Below are 18,614 nucleotides of genomic sequence, written 5' to 3'. Positions count from 1 at the left end.
TGAGATTCAAAAAGTAAAAGCTTTATAACCATTAAAACACAAATTGTCAATATCCCATGTCAAAATACACCAAGTAAATAGTCTTCAATCAAACTTCGATAAGTTCTCAAGCAGTGTTTCTCTGACTCTGCCTTTCTGTACGTTTCAGTTATTATCAATGGAGATATTTTTTCCTCCATGTTTTGTGGATGTCCGGTGAAATTGATGCTTACTGACATTTACCAATAAAAACAAATCCTTCCATGCCTGTAATGAACAATCTCTCTCTGGAACGTTTCCCAGTGCGCGTTTACTGTAGGACTGTTTCAAACTATGGCAAAGAACACTAGTGAGCCTCTAGTGTGCAGCAGCCGTGCCCACACAGAGAAATTAATGCACCCCATGACGGAGCGGTTTAGAAACCACCCCCCTGCAGTCAGCGTTACCACTCGGGGTAGGTACAAGTAAAAGTTTCTGGTGTTTTGGCGGGATGCATTGGATAAACGCCATTGTGGTTTTGTATCCGTCCAAGGAGCACAGTGACTGTCTCGGTTCGCCCATGTAGTTATTGCTCAATATGCTATACGATCTGTCCCCGCTTGTATTTCGCTGTGGTATTCTGATACCTTTCCCAGACCTGAAGAAGAGCTCTGTGTTAACAGGGGGGCAGGTTGGAGAATTTTTGGTGGTGCCCAGAACAGGTCCAAGTCCCCGTCCCCCCTGCTTAAGGCTCTGGGAGGGAGTTTGGGTGCAGGGTGCGGGCTCTAGGCTGGGGCAGGGGATTGGGGTGCGGGAGGGTGTGCAGGGTGCAGGCTCTGGGAGGGAGTTTGGGTGCGGGAGGGGGTGAGGGGTCAGGCTCTGGGAGAAGTTTGGGTGTGGGGGGAAAGGGGTCAGGCTCTGGGAGGGAGTTTGCGTGCGGGAGGGGGTGAGGGATCAGGCTCTGGGAGAAGTTTGGGTGTGGGGGGAAAGGGGTCAGGCTCTGGGAGAAGTTTGGGTGTGGGGGGAAAGGGGTCAGGCTCTGGGAGGGAGTTTGGGTGCTGGAGGGGGTGAGGGGTGAGGCGCTTACCTGGGGCAGCTCCTGTAAGTGACCCGCACCCCCTTCCGGCAGCAGTTCCTAGACCGGGGGGCGCAGGGGGTCTCCATGCGCTGCTGCCTGCAGGCACCGCCCCCACAGCTCCCAGTAGCCGCAGGGGCAGCATGGAGAGACCATACCCCCACCCCCTGCCCAGGGGCCGCAGGAAAGGGATCTGGAGTGGAGCGGGTGGGCAGCACGCAGGCTCAGGGGACGCGCCAGGGGAGGCGTGTATGGGCAGCCGCCGGCACGGCCGGGGGAGAGACCTGGCCCTGAACTTTGGTGGAGCCGGGCCCCCGTGCTCTGAATATTGGTGGAGCAAGGGCACCACAGGCCCACCCAACTCGCCACCCCTGTCTGTGTAGGCTCCAAAGCTTGTCTCTCTCCCCAACAGAAATGGGTCCAATAAAAGCTATTCCCTTCCCCGCCTTGTCTCGCTAATATCCTGGAACCAACGCTGCAAACAACACCATTGTGTTGTCATTTTCTAAGATCGCTCTGGCTGTTCTCGTTAAATGGCCAACCCCTCTTTGAACCTTGCTCAACTCTTCGCCTTCATGACATCATGGGGTGGTGAGTTCCACACGCTGTGTGAAAAAGGAGCTCCTTTCTTCGATTTGAATTCCCAACCTTCACTTTTATTAAATGCCCCCTTGCTCTTGTGTTAGGGGACAGGGAAGACAGAAGCTCAGCGGCCAGGGGAAAGGGGGTGGGGGCAAAAGGGGCAACGACATTAAAGTCAGCTGGGTACGGGCCCTTGATCATTCTCATGGTCCTTCTCTAAACCCCCTCTAGTTCTGCCATGTCCTTTTAGAGATTTATATGAATATTTTCGGTATTATAACTTGAAGTTAGGGCTGGTTTCTGACTCCGCCTGGCTGCTTTTTCCTTGTGCAAGATTTTTGGGGAACAAGAGCTCAGCCAGGGAAACGACTCCCAAATTCTCTCTGTAATATTTCCTCTAGAAGAGGGAAGTCGTGCCGGCCATATTCAAAGCTAGACAGGAGAAAAACCTGCGGGGAAGTCACCCCTTCTCTCTGCAAGTGTGTCATGCAGGTGTCTCTGATTTTCTGCAGAATTCGCTCTTCATTATAGGTAGAAGGCTGATGCCTCCGGGCAGGAAGCAACTCCTGGTCCACCTTGGAGCGCACAAAATAAACCTTCTTTCCCGCTCGCTGGATCTTCCGGGCCAAGCCAGCATGGGTGGCTGTGAAGTGATGGGAGGAGAAGATAAGGAACGCATCGTATTGGCTCAAGCTGAAGAGATCAAGGTCTGTGTCTGATTGACGCTTTGTCGGCCCGAACCCCGGCAGGTCCCATATAGTAATATTGGGCTGTTTGGGAAGCCGGTAAGAAGTTGGTACCATTGTTGTCTCCACCACCCCGGTTTTAGCAGCACCTTCCTCTTCATCACCCAGGCCTCTAATGGCATTGACAAAGGATGATTTCCCAGCGCCCGTCTTCCCCAGGAGAGCGATCCTACACCTGGTCTTTTGTGATGACCTCCCATCCTCCTGCCACGCAGAGTCCACTTCGGAAAAATCACTTGCTTCAGAAGTGAACTTGTCACTCCAGGAGTCCGCACTATCCCCATCCGAGCCTAGCCGCCGGCCTTGGAAAAGGAAAAGAAACGTTTCAATTGCAGTTGGCTTTAAAAGTCCCTGTCAAACATGAAACTCTCAACTCTGATTTCAGCCTCCAGTGATGTTCCATAGGGGGCTGGAAGGGCTCTTCCCCACGCATGGCTGGGACGCTGCTGTAGGCTGCCCATTCGTGATTCCCTTGGGGGTCATTGCCAGCCTCTGTCATTTACAGCATCCGTTAGGCAGGGCTTGGAAACATCCAGTACATGCCCATATCTGTAGCTGCCCCTACCGAAAGCTGCTCGCTTGTTCTCCAGAATCACGGCTTTCCTTTTTTAAAGTAACTCTCTAAGTGTTATGCTTGTGGAGAGAATCTCAGAATGATGAGTTGAGGGTAACAAATGCAGAGATGAGTCTACAGATAACCTGGGGCAATAGATGTGAGAGGAGGAACTCCCCAAGTGTTACTGATGCAGCGCTTGCCTGAGTCTGCAGAGAGCCTGAGACCATCGCTGGAATAGCAGGGGACTGCAGATCAGGATCAAGGGTCACTGGCAGGGCTGAGGGGGTGGGGAGCTCAGGGCTGGGGTAGCGGGGGCTGCAGGTCAGGACTGAGCTGTGTCTCTGCCTTGTTTAGTGTCTCCTCCTCTTGCCTTCCGCACTCACAAGTTGGATTTACAATGGAAGTGACATTTTACCATAGATCACACCCCATCCACAGCCCAGGGTGGCCAGGAGACAGCGCGTGTGTGTGTGGGGGGGGGGGGGAGGGTGGCTGGAATGTGTGTGGGGGGGACACAGCAGCATTTCCCGTCCCAGCCACCAGCAGACCCAGTTGATGCTTTTATCTCTGCTCCAGGCTCTGTGGGGAAAGCTATTTTCAGCCTTCTGAGCTCGCCCATGACTGTCTGCCTGGGCTGAGGAGCTCGCCCCCAGCTGCAGTTCCTGGGGGCCTTATTGGAAATCCTGGGAGGTGGGCGGGCCCTTCCCCCGTTCCTGGGGGGACAAGAAACTTACAAACGGAACCAAGAGCCAGAACCTGGTCTACAGGTGGCTCCCGCCCATTCAGCTGGCTGTGATGGTCAGGAATCGGGGCCTGCAGCAGAGCTGGTCTCTGGGCAACCTAACGAGCACAGCCTGGAGTGGGCTCCCTAATTGGCTATTCCGCCTGATGAGCTGAAAGAGTCAGCAGACGGGCTCTGGAGAAGCAGCAGTTTGGGGGCTGCTCAAAGCATGTGCCCACGGCTGTGATGATCCTGCCCTGCTTCTGCCTTGCTCCTCTCCAGGTAACCTGGCTCGACCCGCAGCCCCAGTTCCTGATTTCTGACGTGGAGTAACGCACAAGCAAACCAGCCCCTGACTTTGTATTAGAGTCCAAACACAGAGCGGGGGCCCCGTAGCACTGGGCACTGCACACCCTGACCGAAATCAGGGCTGCATATTGTTGGGTGCTGCACAGATGCCAACCAAAATCTGGGGCCCCACGGCGCCGGGCGCTGCACAAACCCAGAGAGAGACATTCCCCTGCCCCTAAGAGCGCCGAATCTCTTTAACATCTTCATTCTGCTCTGGAAGAAGGGAGCAACTTGTTAGGGACATGCCTAGATATGAAATTGGGAAGACAGCAAACACGTGTGAGAAATAATCCACAGAGACCTAGAGAGTTAAGAAATAATGGGAGGTCTATGACATAAACCTTTTCAATTAGTTTTTTAGAATCATTCTTTTGAATTAGTTTTCCTTCTTCTGTGAAAATAGCACGGCTTACAAGTGGGACTTTACCTTTCTTGCTAGGCTTCCGGGCAATATTTCTGGGAAACTTTTCCCTTGCAGGAGACTTTCCACGAGAGAATTTTGGCTGATTTGGCTTTTCCCATGCGCGTCGTTCATCCCAGGCTGGTGTCTAGAAAAGATTGACATTGGAGTGAATAGAACGGCTGCGTTTACATTGCAATCGGCACAACTCTGATTGAACTAGCTCGTTTAAAACAGAGGCGTGACTGCAGGGGTACAGGCAGCGTCTCAGGCTAGCTGCCCCAGGACGTGTCTAGGATCTCGGACGGGATTGTACCCGGGGGCTACGACTTGTGTCTCCACGGCCCCGCTGCGAGGGGCTAGCTGGATCGGAGCCGGCACGTGCATCTCTGCCCACGCTGGGAATGATACGTCCCAGCTGCAATGTGGATGAACGTTCTGCGTCACCTCTGCTGGGCTAACAGGAGTGAAGGTAGGAAAGGCATAAAACCGTATCCTCCGCCCGAAGGCCTTGGCGAAATCCTTGGGGCAGGTGAGCGAGGCAAGGCTGGGAAGCCATAAGCTGAAGCAAGCTCCTGGTGCCCCGTTTCTTCAAAATCTCAAGAGGGAGGGAAGCAGGAGCCCCTTTTCTCCTCCTTTGGGCCTGGCTGCAGATGGCTTCTGGCTGCGCTGGGGAGGCCTAATCCAACAGGCTGGTGTTTACTGGGTGCGTTACCGTCTCGGCACAGGCTGGGTGGGGCCGGTAAGGACTAAGGTGGCCGGTTCTTTGTGCCAGCGCCCCCTCCCCTTCACCTCAGCTTCACTCCTCTGACTCCCTGTTCCCCTCGGCACCCCGTACCCCCCTTGCCCCTTCCCCTGTGCTAATGCAATGCGCCTCGTTTCCGGCCCTCCCATTGCTCGCTCTGCTTGTGCGTTCTCCCCCTTCCCCGACCGTGTCTATTTAGACAATAGTCTTTCATTGTTTCCTTGCCCTCCCCCGTCCGTCTGGCCGTCTCCAGCTGGCGTCTCTTGGCTTCTGCATAGACTAGAAGCTCTTTGCGGCAGGGACTCTGTTCTGTGTTTGTGCAGCGCCTGGTGCACTGGGGTCCTGGGTCAGGATAGGGGTGCCTGGGCACTACCGCGATACACCTAATAAAGGACACTAATAATGCACAGCGCCCAGTGCAGTGGGGTCCTGCACCAGGATAGGGGCGCGTGGGTGCTACCATAATACACCTAATAAAGGGCACTAATAATATACAGTGCCTAGCACAGTGGGGTCCCAGGCCAGGTTAGGGGTGCTACCGTAATGCACCTAATAAACAATAGGTTTTTATTATTAGGGGTTAGACTTGATGACCTTTGTGGTCCCTTCTAACCCTGTGGGTCTATGAGTCTATTATTATTATTTATTATCACATTTCAATTTTCTGCTGTAATTTTCAAAACAAAACAAATTCAATTCAAACCAACTATGTTCATTCTCAAAATGTTGATTTGTTTCCCTTTTTTTAATTTTCAGGAAGTGGGTTTTTTTTTCCCTTTCTTGGCTCCCCCTCCCTTTTTGGCATTGGATAAAGGCGGGGAAAGGTTTTTTAAAAGTATGATAAAGTGAAGGACAACCTGCTTCTCCCACCTTTCTCGTGTTTTCCAGCTAGAACCTGGAAAACAGTAAGAAAGGGATTGAAAATGTATTTTTCCACACTAAAAGAAAAGGAGGACTTGTGGCACCTTAGAGACTAACAAATTTATTTGAGCATAAGCTTTCGTGAGCTACAGCTCACTGCATCGGATGCATTCACACTGTTTACCAACTTTTGCCAATTGGAAAAGGGGGGAAAAGGGGGGGGGCAAAGTGTCTGGAAAACCAAAAATGGGAAAAACATGTGGTTTTTGAAAATCATTTTCAGCACAAAAAAAAATAGTTTCCAAAACCCTTATTTTTTAACCTGGAAAGTTTTAAAAACTGGAAAACTTTGGTCAAAAAGCCATTTTTCATCATAAGAATGTTTCAACGGTACCATTTTGACCATCTCTAATTAGACTTCACCTTGACCAGAGGCGGATTAAGATTTCATGGGGCCCTGAGCTCTTCCACTTGCAGTCCCCCCCCTGTTCCGCCCCTCCCCCCCACTGCCCCACCCTGTTCCACACACAGTCAGCCCCATTCTCCCCCTACCCCCCACTGCGGCCACACAACATTGCTCCTTTCTGCTCCCCCCCACCCCATGGCCCCGAGACTGGAGAAGCTCTGTCCCCCTCCCCTGCCATAGCCCTGAGGCTGCAGCAGGGAGCTGGAGTCCCGGGGGCCCTAGGCGTAGTTTGACTGCTATATCTCGGGGGACAACTCGCGCCCATGCAGGCTGACGCCAGTCCCCTGGGTTCACTGGCTCTCTCCCCCAGCCTACAGTGGGACCTGGGCTGCCGGTGCTGTGGAGGGGACAGGACTGCTCTGGGGCTGCTCCAGTTACCTCCTTGCTGGGGCTGCTGCTGCCCAGGGAATGCCACATGCTGGGCTCCTGGTTCCCCCCGCCCATCCCCTATCCCCTTCTCCTCCCCTCACCCCACCTCCCTTTGCTATGCCCCCCCCCCTTCCCCGTGGGCACTCAGGGTTGTAGAGGAAACAGACGGGAACTAAGGAGGCAGCATCCAGCTGCTAAGGCAGGGCCCTCCGCTGCTTCCTTCCCCTCCGCTCCCCGGGAGCCAAAACATGCAGGGTCGGGGGGAGCGTTCACAGAAATGGGTGGGGGAGTTGCATGTGACCCCCCCCCACATGTCTTGCCTCTGTTGGGAGGAGGGTACGGTGGGGGGCATTTATGCCCGGGGCTGCAGCTGGGGTCCAGGCACTGCGGCTTCTCCTGCAGGGGAGCAGGGTCAGAACACAGGGGCCCCATTTTTCCGGGGCTCCCCAATTGGCCAGGGCACCTGGGCACAGGCCCCATCAACCCAGTGGCTAATCCGCTACTGATCTTGACAGGTCAAAAGGAATGGATCACAGAACTAAAAATGAATGGCTGTTTAGAAGCAAGTGGTCATGACTTGGTCACATTTGTCATGTGCAATCAGAATAAAGTCCCAAGCGGTAATATAGATACAGGGTGTTTTAACAGGGCCAGTTTCTGAAAACAATTACAATATGAATCAGCTGGGAGAAAGAATGTAAAGAGAAAACTGTCAATGATAATTAGGAATGGTTTAAGAACATTTTACTAGATGCCCAGAAAACTACAATACCAGATGAGAAAGAGTTTAAAAAAACAGCCTGCTTAGAGATGAAGTGAAAAAGCTTCAAAAAATAATATGTAACAACTGGAAGAAAGGAGAAGTTGATAGCAATGACTATAAATTAGAAGCTAGGCATTGTAGAAAATTGATGAGGGAAGCAAATGGACACAAGGAGAAATGTACAGCCTCCAGAATTAAGGCAATAAGAATAAGATCACAGTCTATAAATACCTACATGGGGAATAGAAAATTGATAACAGAGGGCTCTTCAGTCAAGCAGAGAAAGGTTTGACATGATACAATGGGTGGAAATTGAAGCTAGACAAACTCAGACTGGAAATAAGGTTTAACTGTGAGAGTAATTAATCACTGGAACAAATTACCAGGGATTGTGGTGAATTCTCCATGACTGGCAATTTTAAAATCAAGATTGGATGTTTTTCTAAAGGATCTTATTGGGGCAGTTCTCTGGTCTGCGTTATCCAGGAGGTCAGACCAGAAGATCAGATTTGTCCGCTCTGTCCGGAATCTATGCATTCCTGAGCAATTATAAACTCCTCACAGTCCATCTAGGTGCGGGGTACCTGCACCCTGACATTTGGTGTCAGAAAACTATCAGCCTTAAAAATTCTGGTGGAGAAGGGGAGGCAGGGAATTTTTTTCTTTGTGGCTGGAGACTGCTGAGTGTAAATGTAATTAAACAGAGGGATTTCAAACAGGTAAAAGAAAAATGCTCAAAGCGGCATAAACCCTCCTCACATCTGTAATGAAGACGCCTTCCAATAGACACACCAAGGAAAGAAAAATGTTTTGAAACTCACCTGCCAGGACTCTCGAGTCTGTTTGGTATCATCCACTCTTATGTCCCACAAGAAGTATGCTTCCGGCTGCGCTCTTCCCTCCACGTTGTCATTTTTCTCCTCATAGTCATCAGACAGACGGATATCTGTCTGTTCAGCCTCCAATCGGAAGGCGTGTTTGGATGGCCTCAGTTTCCATCGGACGGGAAGACGATGCATTTTAATGATGATAACCATTACCAACAGGGAAAGAGCAAGAAGAAGAAGAAGAGGTGCCCAAAAGAACCAGACACACCTGGCGCCTGTAAGAAATGGGGGGTGGGAGGGAAGAAAAATCCACAAAACCCAGAATGCCTCTGTGAGCACAGCAGGGTCCCAGGAAACGCCCCCCAAGAGGGGTTGGGAATTTCAGACACCTTTCCCACTGCCACGAGTCCGGGGGATGGCCAATATTGTCAGAGCTGCACAGAGAGATCATCTCTTGGAGACTTCTCCTCCCATTTGCCCGTAGGGTTCCCACCTTTCTAATTGCTGGTAACCAGACCCACGAGGAAGCCACGCCCCCTTCTTCATCTCTTCCCACCAAGGCCCCACCCCGTTGCTTGCTCCTCTCCCCACATTGCTCGCTGGATCGTCTCAAGGGGCCCACCAGCAGGTAGGAGGTGGCCTTGGTTGAGCAGGGGCTGGGGCGGGGTAATGACCCGGTGCCTCCCTCCACCCCGCGGTAACTGGACTTTTGGTTTGGGTGCCACTGAGGGTTGCCAGGTCCCAGAAAACCACCCAGACAGAGAAGCCAAAAACTAGACTACCTGGGTAAAAACAAGACCGTTGGCAACCCTATTTGCCTGTGCTTGGGCCCTCTGACCTCTTCCCCTTTGCTACCACTGAGATTCACCAGCGATCGCCTTGGCCCCCCATGTACCATCTCGCTGAGCCGTCCGACTCTGCTCCCCAGTGGGTTATGGTGATGTGATAACCCACCGCCACGTGGAGCAGTTCCTAGCGGCCCAGCTACCCTGACCCTGGGACTTGTGCGGTACCCTGTAAGAGGAGCCCTACCCTTCTCCACGGTAACTCTCATCCGCATGGAAAACCTGCCCAGTTTGGGCTTGACGTGGCAGGTGTAGACCCCGTCATCCTCCAGCCGGACGTTCTTGAGTCTCAGGGACGCGATTCCTTCATGGAATCTCTCCGGATACAGCTGGGTCCGGCCCCAGTAAGCCTTATTCTGTCTCAGCATCTGGTCCCTCCCATTATAGTACGTGTGAACCAGGAGATCCCGTCCCTCCGCTGTTTCCTTCTTCCAGGTGATGTTCAACAGCCGGAGGTTTTGCTCAGGTTCGAAGGAGCAGCTGAGGGTGACGTCCTCCCCTTCCTGAACTACAACGGGTAACTCCCGTTGTCTTGCCCCTTAAAGAGAAAAATCCGTATTTTTTTGTGGAATTTTTCAGACACCAACCAGTGGCTCATGCACACACAACTTGCATACGCTGTAGTCTAAAAGGTAACCACAACACAACGCTTCTCTGTTGGTGTTTCCTCAGGGAAACAGCCTGCACCCATCTTCCATTCCACCCCAAAATCTGTAACTGCCAAACCTGAGTGGATTCGCAGAAGGGGAGATGGTGGTTAATACTGGAGTTAGTGATGGAGGGTGCCAGAGAAGCTTTGGTATCAAGGCCATGGATGCACCAAGACAGAGTGAGAGGATTTCCAAAGGGATTCAGGTGCCTACAGAGGCAGAGAGGTGCTTTTGAGAATCCCTCTACGTGCCTAAATCCCTCGACTTCAATGGGAATTAAGCAACAAAAAACGGGGAAAAAAATTTTTTGGGGGGGTGACAATTTGCATTTAATTGAAAAGCTGTTTTCCACCCAACAAACGTTTGGACAGCATCATTTCGACCAGCTGTAGCCTCAGAGGCCAGCAAAGCCCATTGTAGGAGGCGACATACTCAGCACTGTCAGCGACGTCTCCTCAGACCACAGGCCCAGCTCAGAGTTGACGAAGCAGCTATAAAACCCCTCGTCCTGAATGTGAACATCCCTCAGTCTCAGGGATGCGTCCCCTTTGGCGAATCCTTCTGGATCCAGCTGCGTCCGCCCCCTGTAAGCCTCAGATTGTTTCTCTGTTCCCAAAGAGTAGCTGTGGACCAGCAGGTCTGGTCCTTCGGCTCTTGGCTTCTTCCAGGTGACATTCACTTGTTGATTTGCTGCCAAGCCGAGTGTGGGAAAGGTGCAGCTCAGGGTAATGTCCTTGCCGCACTGAGCTGTGATGGGTGACTGTGCCACAATGACCCCTGAAAGGAAAGCAAGGGTCGGTATTAGAGTGTTAAAATGACAAGCTATCTCTTTAACGGGTAAGAGGTTTCCGGGTCCCACTCAAAAGCTGGGGGTCTGCAGGGAAGTGTGCGATCATCAGTCTGTCTGCAAAGAGCCAGCCTAGAGTAAGATGGGCTGAGTTATGCCTCTCTGCCCTAGGAGCAGCCTGCTTTGTCTCTCTCTGGTTTTGGTTCTTCTGTGTTAGGGTTCTGGATTCTTAAGAAATAAGTTTTGTGTTATGTCATAATCTTTCCATAAGTGGATATGAAGTTTGTTTCTAACTTCTCTAGTTGTAATATGTCAATATAACATCTTTCACTTTCAGATCCAGTCTCTCTCTGCCTGTACATTTTTCAGCCCTGATTCCCATTGACACTGAAGCTGCTTTGTGCCACTCTCACTGCATGAAGGGATCTGAAAGTGGGTGAAAATTACAGGGCCAGTGTGGGGCTCAGGCGAACCAAGAACCAGAAGCATAGATGTTAAAGCCAGAATGGACCATTATGACCATCGGCACAACACAGGCCAGAGAGACTCATTTCCTGGCCTGCTTTTGCTAGGCTAAACAAGCCTTTCAGTCTCCTCTCCTAAGATCAGCTCTCCATTCCTCTGATCATCCTAGCAGCCCTTCTCTGCACCTGGCCCAGTCCGGATTCATCTTCCCTGAGCAGAATTGGACACGGTTTTCCAGATGAGGTCTCCCCAGTGCCTCATATGCTAGCATGAATGTTTCTCCCAGAGTGTGACAAGGGCAGCGTGTTACAGGGACCAAAATCGTTTGGAAGCAGGGGAGTACAGGGGCAGGGGAAGAAAACCAGTCACAGCTCCAGGCCAGAGGTAAAATGTCTCCAAATCCAGATGGGACAAACGTCAAAACATTTTGTTAATGCTAGGGTGGCCATATTTTCCCAAAGGGAAAACGGGACACCACATGGGGCTGGCCCAAGGCCCCCACCGCCCACCCACGTGGGGCCAGCCTGAGGCCTCCCTCAACCCCCTGCACGTGGGGCCAGCCCAAGACCCCCTGTCACCCGCTCATGTGGGGCTGGCCTGGCCTAAGCCGCTCTCCCGAGCCCTCCCTCCCATGCAGGGCTGGCCTTGCCACTCGTCCCCCTTCCCCACACGTTCCTCTGCCCCCTGCTAGGGGTCGCTCCCCACCTGTTTGACACAACTGTGCATTTGTGCATTTTGCTTTTGCCAACTGAGCCAGGACAGGACTTAAAAATGGGAGTCTCTCGACCAAAGCGGGACGTATGGTCACCCTCGTTAATGCAGAGTTAAGGACGCCCAGTCATAGCTCCTGTCTTACCAGAATGTCGAGTTCAACAAAACTGAGGCTTCTGAAAACCAGGAAGTATTGAGATAAGGTTAACACCCCTGTAACCTTAACTCTGCCCCCCTGGAGTTGGCACAGCAAGAGAACGATCAGTGTGCGCGCTACTTGCCTTCAAAGGGTAGGGCATAGCTGCACTGAATGGTGGAGGGACTAGTTGGAGCCACGTGGGAGAGCGGTGAGTGTGATGTGCGGGAGATCTGGGACTGAGCCTCTCCCCGGGTGTGATCCAAAGACCGAGGAGCACGTGTCCGAGCCTGCGTCATTACAATCAGAACTGTACTGAACCGGGGACTTACCGTAGAGGGTCCACAGAGCGAGCGAGTGAAGTGATAACGTGGGGCCGGTTCCCATTACGCTGAAGGCTGTCGGACATCTGCAAGAGAAGGAGCAACATGCTCTGAACGGCTGGATCCTGCCCCAAATGCCTGTTTGAACGCTGACGACCTGATGCTCGGCTCGGCTCAGCAGGGTCCTAGCGAAATGTCTCTACAAACCTAGGGTAAACTAATAGAGACTGAAGCGAGGTCTAGTCTACAAACTTACATCGCTATAACCACCTCGTTCAGGGGTGTGAAACATCCACCACCACCACCCCCCCCGGCTGAGCCACGCAGTTACACCGACTGACCCGCTGGTGTGGAGGAACGTTCCCGGGGCGGGGGGGCACAGTGGGCCAGGGCCAGCCCCCACAGGGATGGGGAGGAAGCGACACCCAGCCCCGCTCTGCCCCCATCTCAGCTTCAGGCCCACCCCCACCCTCAGCCCCTGGCTGCGGGCCTGCTACCGGGCCCCAGCCTCGGCCCCCTTACCCCATCCACATCCTCCCCACCCCGGAAGTGTGGCCATGTTCCCAGCCCTGGTTCGGGGCGGGAGGGCGACAGGGGTAAGTGGGGGATGTGACCCTGAAAAGTTTGGGGACCACTAGTTTAGACACATACTGGGGATTCAGGGCTTCTCCCCCTCCCTTCTGCCTAGCCACAAAAGTCTTCCCCCATCATCACATGTTGCTCGGCACCATCATCCCACGAAGGCTGGGGTCCCCCTGACTAAATCCGCGGGCCACGTGCAGCTGTTACGGCCGTGACTCCGTTAGAACAGCAGATTCCAGGTTCGATCTAGAGCTATTAACGTGCAGTTCCGTGTTTAGCAGCCATTTTCGAGGTGCCACTCAGCAGGCCTTCGAAACGTATTCTGGAGAAAATCCCAGCAAGAAATCAGCCCCAGGCGGCAGGGGAATCTCTTACCTTCCACCCCAAAGGCATCAAACCCTCCGATCTACTCGGTGTGCTGGGGGAAAGGGAATAATTCCTGTTCGTTCCCCGGCACCCGCCCCATCTCTCCCCCCTACGAGAGCAGCCTCTGAGTAACAGGAAAGTGAAAGTAAACAAGCAACCGCTTATTGAAACAGCACAAAATTCACGCAGCAGCCAGATAATGTAGCTAAAGGAGGCACAGACCTGGAACGTGCGTCCCGAACGCCACAAAAGGATGAAGCCCTAATGTTTGCAGATGGCGCTTTATGGATTCAGGACAGGAACCTCGAGGCCTTGTCTACACACACAGAAGTTACATGTCTTCAGCTGATTTATTTCAGTTGCTTCTTAATTGCTTTAAGAAGAAATAAGAGGGTCCAGGCAAGGGTTTACACTCAATCAGTTAAGTCGTTTTAACAAAGAAACGTGAAAGTTAAACCACTTCAGCTCTGTTTCATCCCTGTAAAGTTGTTGCCCAGATGTTCCGAAAAGTTCCCCTGGCACACAGCAGCCTTGATCTCACAGACTCAAGACAAGCAGAGCTGGCAGCGCTCAGTGCTTGGGTGGGACACCAGAAAATTTAAGGTGGCTCCAGGGTGTGGGGTCAGTGACTCAGTAGGGGGCGCTCTCCCCTTGCAGGCAGTGCAATGAACCAGGGCAACACTAGAGGCGCTGTGCTGGGGGGGGCGCGCTCCTGCGGCAGGCAGGCCTGGCCCTAATGCCCCAGAAAGGCACTAGGGGGCGCTGTGCTGCAAGGGGGCGGGGTGGGGGCTCTCCCCCGGCTGTCAGGGCTGGTGCCGGTGCCCCAGGGCGGCACTAGGGGGCGCTGTGCTGCATGGGGGCGGGGTGGGGGTTCTCCCCTGGCTGTCAGGGCTGGTGCCGGTGCCCCAGGGCGGCACTAGGGGGCGCTGTGCTGCATGGGGGCGGGGTGGGGGCTCTCCCCCGGCTGTCAGGGCTGGTGCCGGTGCCCCAGGGTGGCACTAGGGGGCGCTGTGCTGCAAGGGGGCGGGGTGGGGGTTCTCCCCTGGCTGTCAGGGCTGGTGCCGGTGCCCCAGGGCGGCACTAGGGGGCGCTGTGCTGCATGGGGGCGGGGTGGGGGTTCTCCCCTGGCTGTCAGGGCTGGTGCCGGTGCCCCAGGGCGGCACTAGGGGGCGCTGTGCTGCAAGGGGGCGGGGTGGGGGCTCTCCCCCGGCTGTCAGGGCTGGTGCCGGTGCCCCAGGGCGGCACTAGGGGGCGCTGTGCTGCATGGGGGCGGGGTGGGGGGCTTAACAGACCTATTTGAGCACCTCTAGCAGTTAAAGAGTTACTGCTTTCTGTATGTTTGCCCGCTACTGAGCTTGGGTTTCCTGTTTGTTCTGGAAGGGGAAATGGGTGGGAACATGTGTTCAGAGCTAATACTGCCTCTGCAGGCTGCCGAATGACATAAACACACGGGCCTTGGATGGCTCAACTCAGGGCTTCCAATTGTTTCTCATCATTCAAAAGGTGCAGAACTCATGGGTGATTCGCAGCTTCTTTTATAAGGGACATTCCTTTTTTTGGACCCTAATGTGTCTCCATTCTGCTCTCTTCCCCCAACACACACACAGAGTGTCTCTTGATTTTTTTATTATATTTGCATTTCAAAACACAAAATCCTGAAATCACAAAAGTGCTAGCAAGTGGTGTTACCTCACACATTTATTAGCTTCTGATGAATTATTTTGTCCTTCCTTTGGGAGTCTATTGGTTCTACTTTTGGATATCGGCAGGGTGAGATGAAGCTGTTTGGGGGAATTGGATAATATCCAAATGAACAAGAACCAGGAGTGAACATTTCAAAAGTGCCTTAGGAGCTAAGGGCTGGCTTTTCAAAGGTATTTAGGTGCCAGAGGATGCAGAAAGGCACCTAGTGGAGTTTTGGGAAGTGCTCCAACAGGGTAGCCACCCAACTCCCATTGATTTCCAATCCCTCTTTGCACCTTTAGGTACCTAAATAGCTATGGAAATATAGCCCTCAGTCACTTATGAAAATAGAACTTTGGTGCCTAAGTCCCTTAGGCTTTGCTATGACCTGAGTTAAAGAGCCTCCATTGTCTACGTGCTCTCTCTGAGGAGTCTCCATGGTATCCAGTTCCTGGGAAAGTCCTTGGGAGTGTGGATTCCCTTTAGTAGACCATCAGTGCATCTGGCTCCTCCTTTGCAGCATCTGAAAGCCTGGTTGTGGGTGTTCCCAATAAGGCAGCCCTCCCCAGAAACCTTCTGGAAAGAATTGCAGAGAACCTCCATGAAAGTTTCCATGGAGGATTCCTGGGCCATCCCTGTGCACATAAACATCCTTTTTGGGAGAGAACCCTCTGCATAGCTGGGGCAGCCACGGGGAATCAGCTACCCACTGCACCTTACTTTTCCTTCATATTAAACATAAAATATAAGAGCATGTAACCCCTACAGTTTCATTGGAATTGCATCCCCACCAGAGGTGCCTTCCCCGGCATCACGCCTGACCACGATGCTGTTCTGGGAATGGCTGGACTGCTCTGGGGTTAAAAGTAGGTCCTAGCTCTCAGGAAGAATGGATCCCCCGCTCGCCTGCCTTCCATTCTCCTCCTCCTGCTCTTTGTCCACAGTGTCCTCCTTGTTGTTGCCGGAGGTGGCCCGGGGCTCCTGGGAGGTAGCCATACTGCATTTTCGGGGTAGTGCTGGGGTCGCCGCTGAGAATCGCACGCAGCTCGTTGTCGAACCAGAATGATTGTTTGCCTCCCTTGTCTTCTGATACCCCTGCCTGCTGAAGTGCTTTGGTTTTCACATGGCACTGTTGCATGTCCCGGGTGTAGCCTGTCTCCCCCATGTCCCACGCGATCTTTGCGTAGGTGTCAACATTTCTTCAGCTGGATGGGAGCTCTGCCTCCACAGACTCTTCTTCCCACACGGCAATAAGATCCACCGCCTCCTGTGTACTCCACGCTGGGGCACATTTGGGGCATTGAGTCACCATGCTCAGCTAAGCTGTCAACCCATCAACATCAAATTAATTAAGTAATTAAGTCAATGCTACAGGCGGGTTAGGTTGGCGGAAGGGACCTCCTACTGTAGACGCAAAGGCGGCTTCCTTTGACCTAACTTTGTCGTGTAGACCAGGCCTTAATTAATTAATACAACTGGAGCTTCATTGCCGCTCAACAGCAGGTCTGCACTGCCCTAGCGAGATGGCCCAGAGGGCAGCTCACAGTCTGGCCTGGGATCCAGGCCACTGGTGGGTGGGTGTGTTACTGGCCGACGATGGGGCCCAGCTCTTGTCGGGACGGAAAAGGGAATGGAGCCAGAGATCAGGGCGACAACATAGAGTCCAGAAAGAGACAGTCAGTATGTGAGGGTGAAGAAACGAGGGGCTGGGGGGCAGCAGGGATGGGCTGGAGGGGTCTGGGACAGTAAAAGGGGCAGTGACATGGGGGGATGATTTGGAGCAGGTGGGGGGGATGGATTGTTTTTACATGTGGCAATTTGCACCCCTCCCCGGGAGCAGGTCAGGGTTAGGAGTAAGGGAAGGAATGCTGGTGGGTTGGAAGCCAGGCCCCATGCTCTGTCAAATGACAGGACCCCTTGTTCAAGGAGACTCTGAAGAGCCAGAGGGGAAGCTCTGGCCAGGGCTTCACAGAGCAGGGAGCTCCTGCCTGGGATGCTTCACTCTGAGGAGGGGTGTTTGAATGGAGAAACTCCTGTGTGTGGTGTTCGGTGAGGAGCCCTGAAGAAGGGAAACTGAGACAGGGTGCTGTGGAGCTGCTATGCCCACAAGGGGGCGCTCAGTGGGCAGCTGGACTGGTTACCTGGAGGCTCTGGGGTGCAAGGAGAGAGCACAGAAGTTGCAGAGGGGAGTTTTGGTGGTGCTCTGGTCACAAGGCGAGGTGAATGTCTGAGCAGCCACGTCCCCTGTTCTCTTACTGCGTTCACCACCAGCTGCAGGTAACTTCCAGACGGTGCTTGTGCAAAGCTGAAGCACTGGCCTGGCTTGGTCAGTGTTGCTGACTACTTGCCAGGCGGGGTGTGACCCCGATAACAAAACACCTGCACTTTGCTCCTGCCTCGTCACAGAAGAAAGCTGGGAGCTGCTGTGGCTGCAAGGCAGAGGAAGCTTTGAGGTAGCTGGGGCGGGGAGGGCGTTGAAGGGCGGGGAAGGGGGGCACAAGGGGAATGATGGGGAGCCCTGGAGGGCCCCTGAGGGGCCAGGTGGGGCAAGGCAGAGTTGTGGAGCTCTGAGGTACAGAGCGGGGCAATTATAGGGCGGGGGGAAGGTACCAAGGAACTAGGGAGATTCTCAGTTACGCTAAATCCCCTTCATGCCGCCCGAGTGGTGAGATGAAGCTTAACTGAGATTTCGGACCCCGCATTCCTCTCCACAAAACCCAAAGGCTGTTTCTGTCATTTACAAGGCCCGAAAACGAGGTATTAAAGAATGTGAGAAATCTCTCACCCGCCACAGAATACACATAAAAATACAACCACCAGTTTGGGCTGTTTAATCTCCCAGAGATTTAAACCCTGGAGCTGGACTGGAACCAGCGCTGTGGAGGAGAAAGGCCCATAGCGAGGCCTGGCAGAATTTGTATTTTTATTTGATATCAATGTTTGGTTTTAAGCATTTGTTTTATTTGTATTGATTTCAGTTTTCTCAGTTGTGCACAATTATGGGCTTTAAGCATGTTTATTGATTTAAATGTTCACAGTTGCGGGAAGCCAGGGAAGGTCAGACAATCGGGGGGGTCAGACAAGAACGACAGTAGACATTGAGACTCAGAAAGTTGAAACTTTGCAGCTGTTAAAACACAAACTGTCAACGTCGCGTGTCAAAACTTTGACCTTAAATCAAATTCTAATCAGCTCTGAAGCAGCATTTCCCGTACTTGGCTGATCTGTCAGTTTCAGTTATCGATGGGAATATTTTCCATTCCCAGCTCCCGTGAGCCAGCCAACGCCCTGGAGAACACAACGCAAACAGGAGCACGTTCTCTTGGCCCTTCCTCCTATGACAGTGGGCCAGCACCCGCAGCTCTGCTCCGTTAAGATTTAGACCACCTTTCGGTATCTTCTAGTGCTCTAAAGTCTGCATAGTTAATTAGATCGCCTTGAACCAGGGTGTGCCTCATGGAGGTACTGGCTAGGGTTACTGATCCAAATATGGGGTCATTTAAGCCAGGGATTCCCAAGATCCAGTGCTTTCCCTCTTCTCCCCCCCAAAATCCTTTTCTTAAGGATCACGGGTTCTACCAATGATTATTTGGTGCCAGACCTGATGAACTCTGTGAAGTTTGCAAGCTTGTGTCTCTTCCACCCA

At 52.9% G+C, this 18,614-nt stretch overlaps 1 protein-coding gene across 2 annotated transcripts; it reads right to left on the bottom strand.

The window, feature by feature from the left end:
- On the bottom strand, positions 1–13,775 carry LOC144279377 (uncharacterized). 2 transcript variants are annotated; one of them, XM_077840832.1, is made up of 7 exons: positions 13,508–13,775; positions 12,347–12,423; positions 10,348–10,692; positions 9,453–9,803; positions 8,415–8,695; positions 4,417–4,537; positions 1–2,663 (listed from the first exon to the last, which is right to left on the bottom strand). In XM_077840832.1, exons 2-7 carry the CDS (start codon positions 12,399–12,401, stop codon positions 1,969–1,971), a joined length of 1,848 nt encoding a protein of 615 aa, XP_077696958.1. In that variant the 5' UTR covers positions 12,402–12,423; positions 13,508–13,775; the 3' UTR covers positions 1–1,968. The 2 variants fall into 2 exon arrangements, with proteins under 2 accessions (XP_077696958.1, XP_077696957.1); XM_077840831.1 differs by lacking the exon at positions 13,508–13,775 and adding an exon at positions 13,295–13,419.
- Between the last annotated feature and the right edge of the window lie 4,839 nt (positions 13,776–18,614).

Source organism: Eretmochelys imbricata, chromosome 24, assembly GCF_965152235.1.
Source record: "Eretmochelys imbricata isolate rEreImb1 chromosome 24, rEreImb1.hap1, whole genome shotgun sequence".
NCBI lineage: Eukaryota > Metazoa > Chordata > Testudines > Cheloniidae > Eretmochelys > Eretmochelys imbricata.
This window is presented reverse-complemented; position numbering and strand designations above follow the sequence as displayed.

Bases quoted from the DNA above. Each gene is read 5' to 3' on its own strand.
- LOC144279377 (XM_077840832.1), bottom strand. From the start codon at position 12,401: ATGGGAACCGGCCCCACGTTATCACTTCACTCGCTCGCTCTGTGGACC. The intron at 8,696-9,452 runs GTAGGGCTCCTC...CATTTCTTACAG, and splicing joins GAGAGTTACCGTGGAGAAGG to GCGCCAGGTGTGTCTGGTTC. The intron at 2,664-4,416 runs GTAAAGTCCCAC...TCCTTTTCCAAG, and splicing joins CCGGAAGCCTAGCAAGAAAG to GCCGGCGGCTAGGCTCGGAT.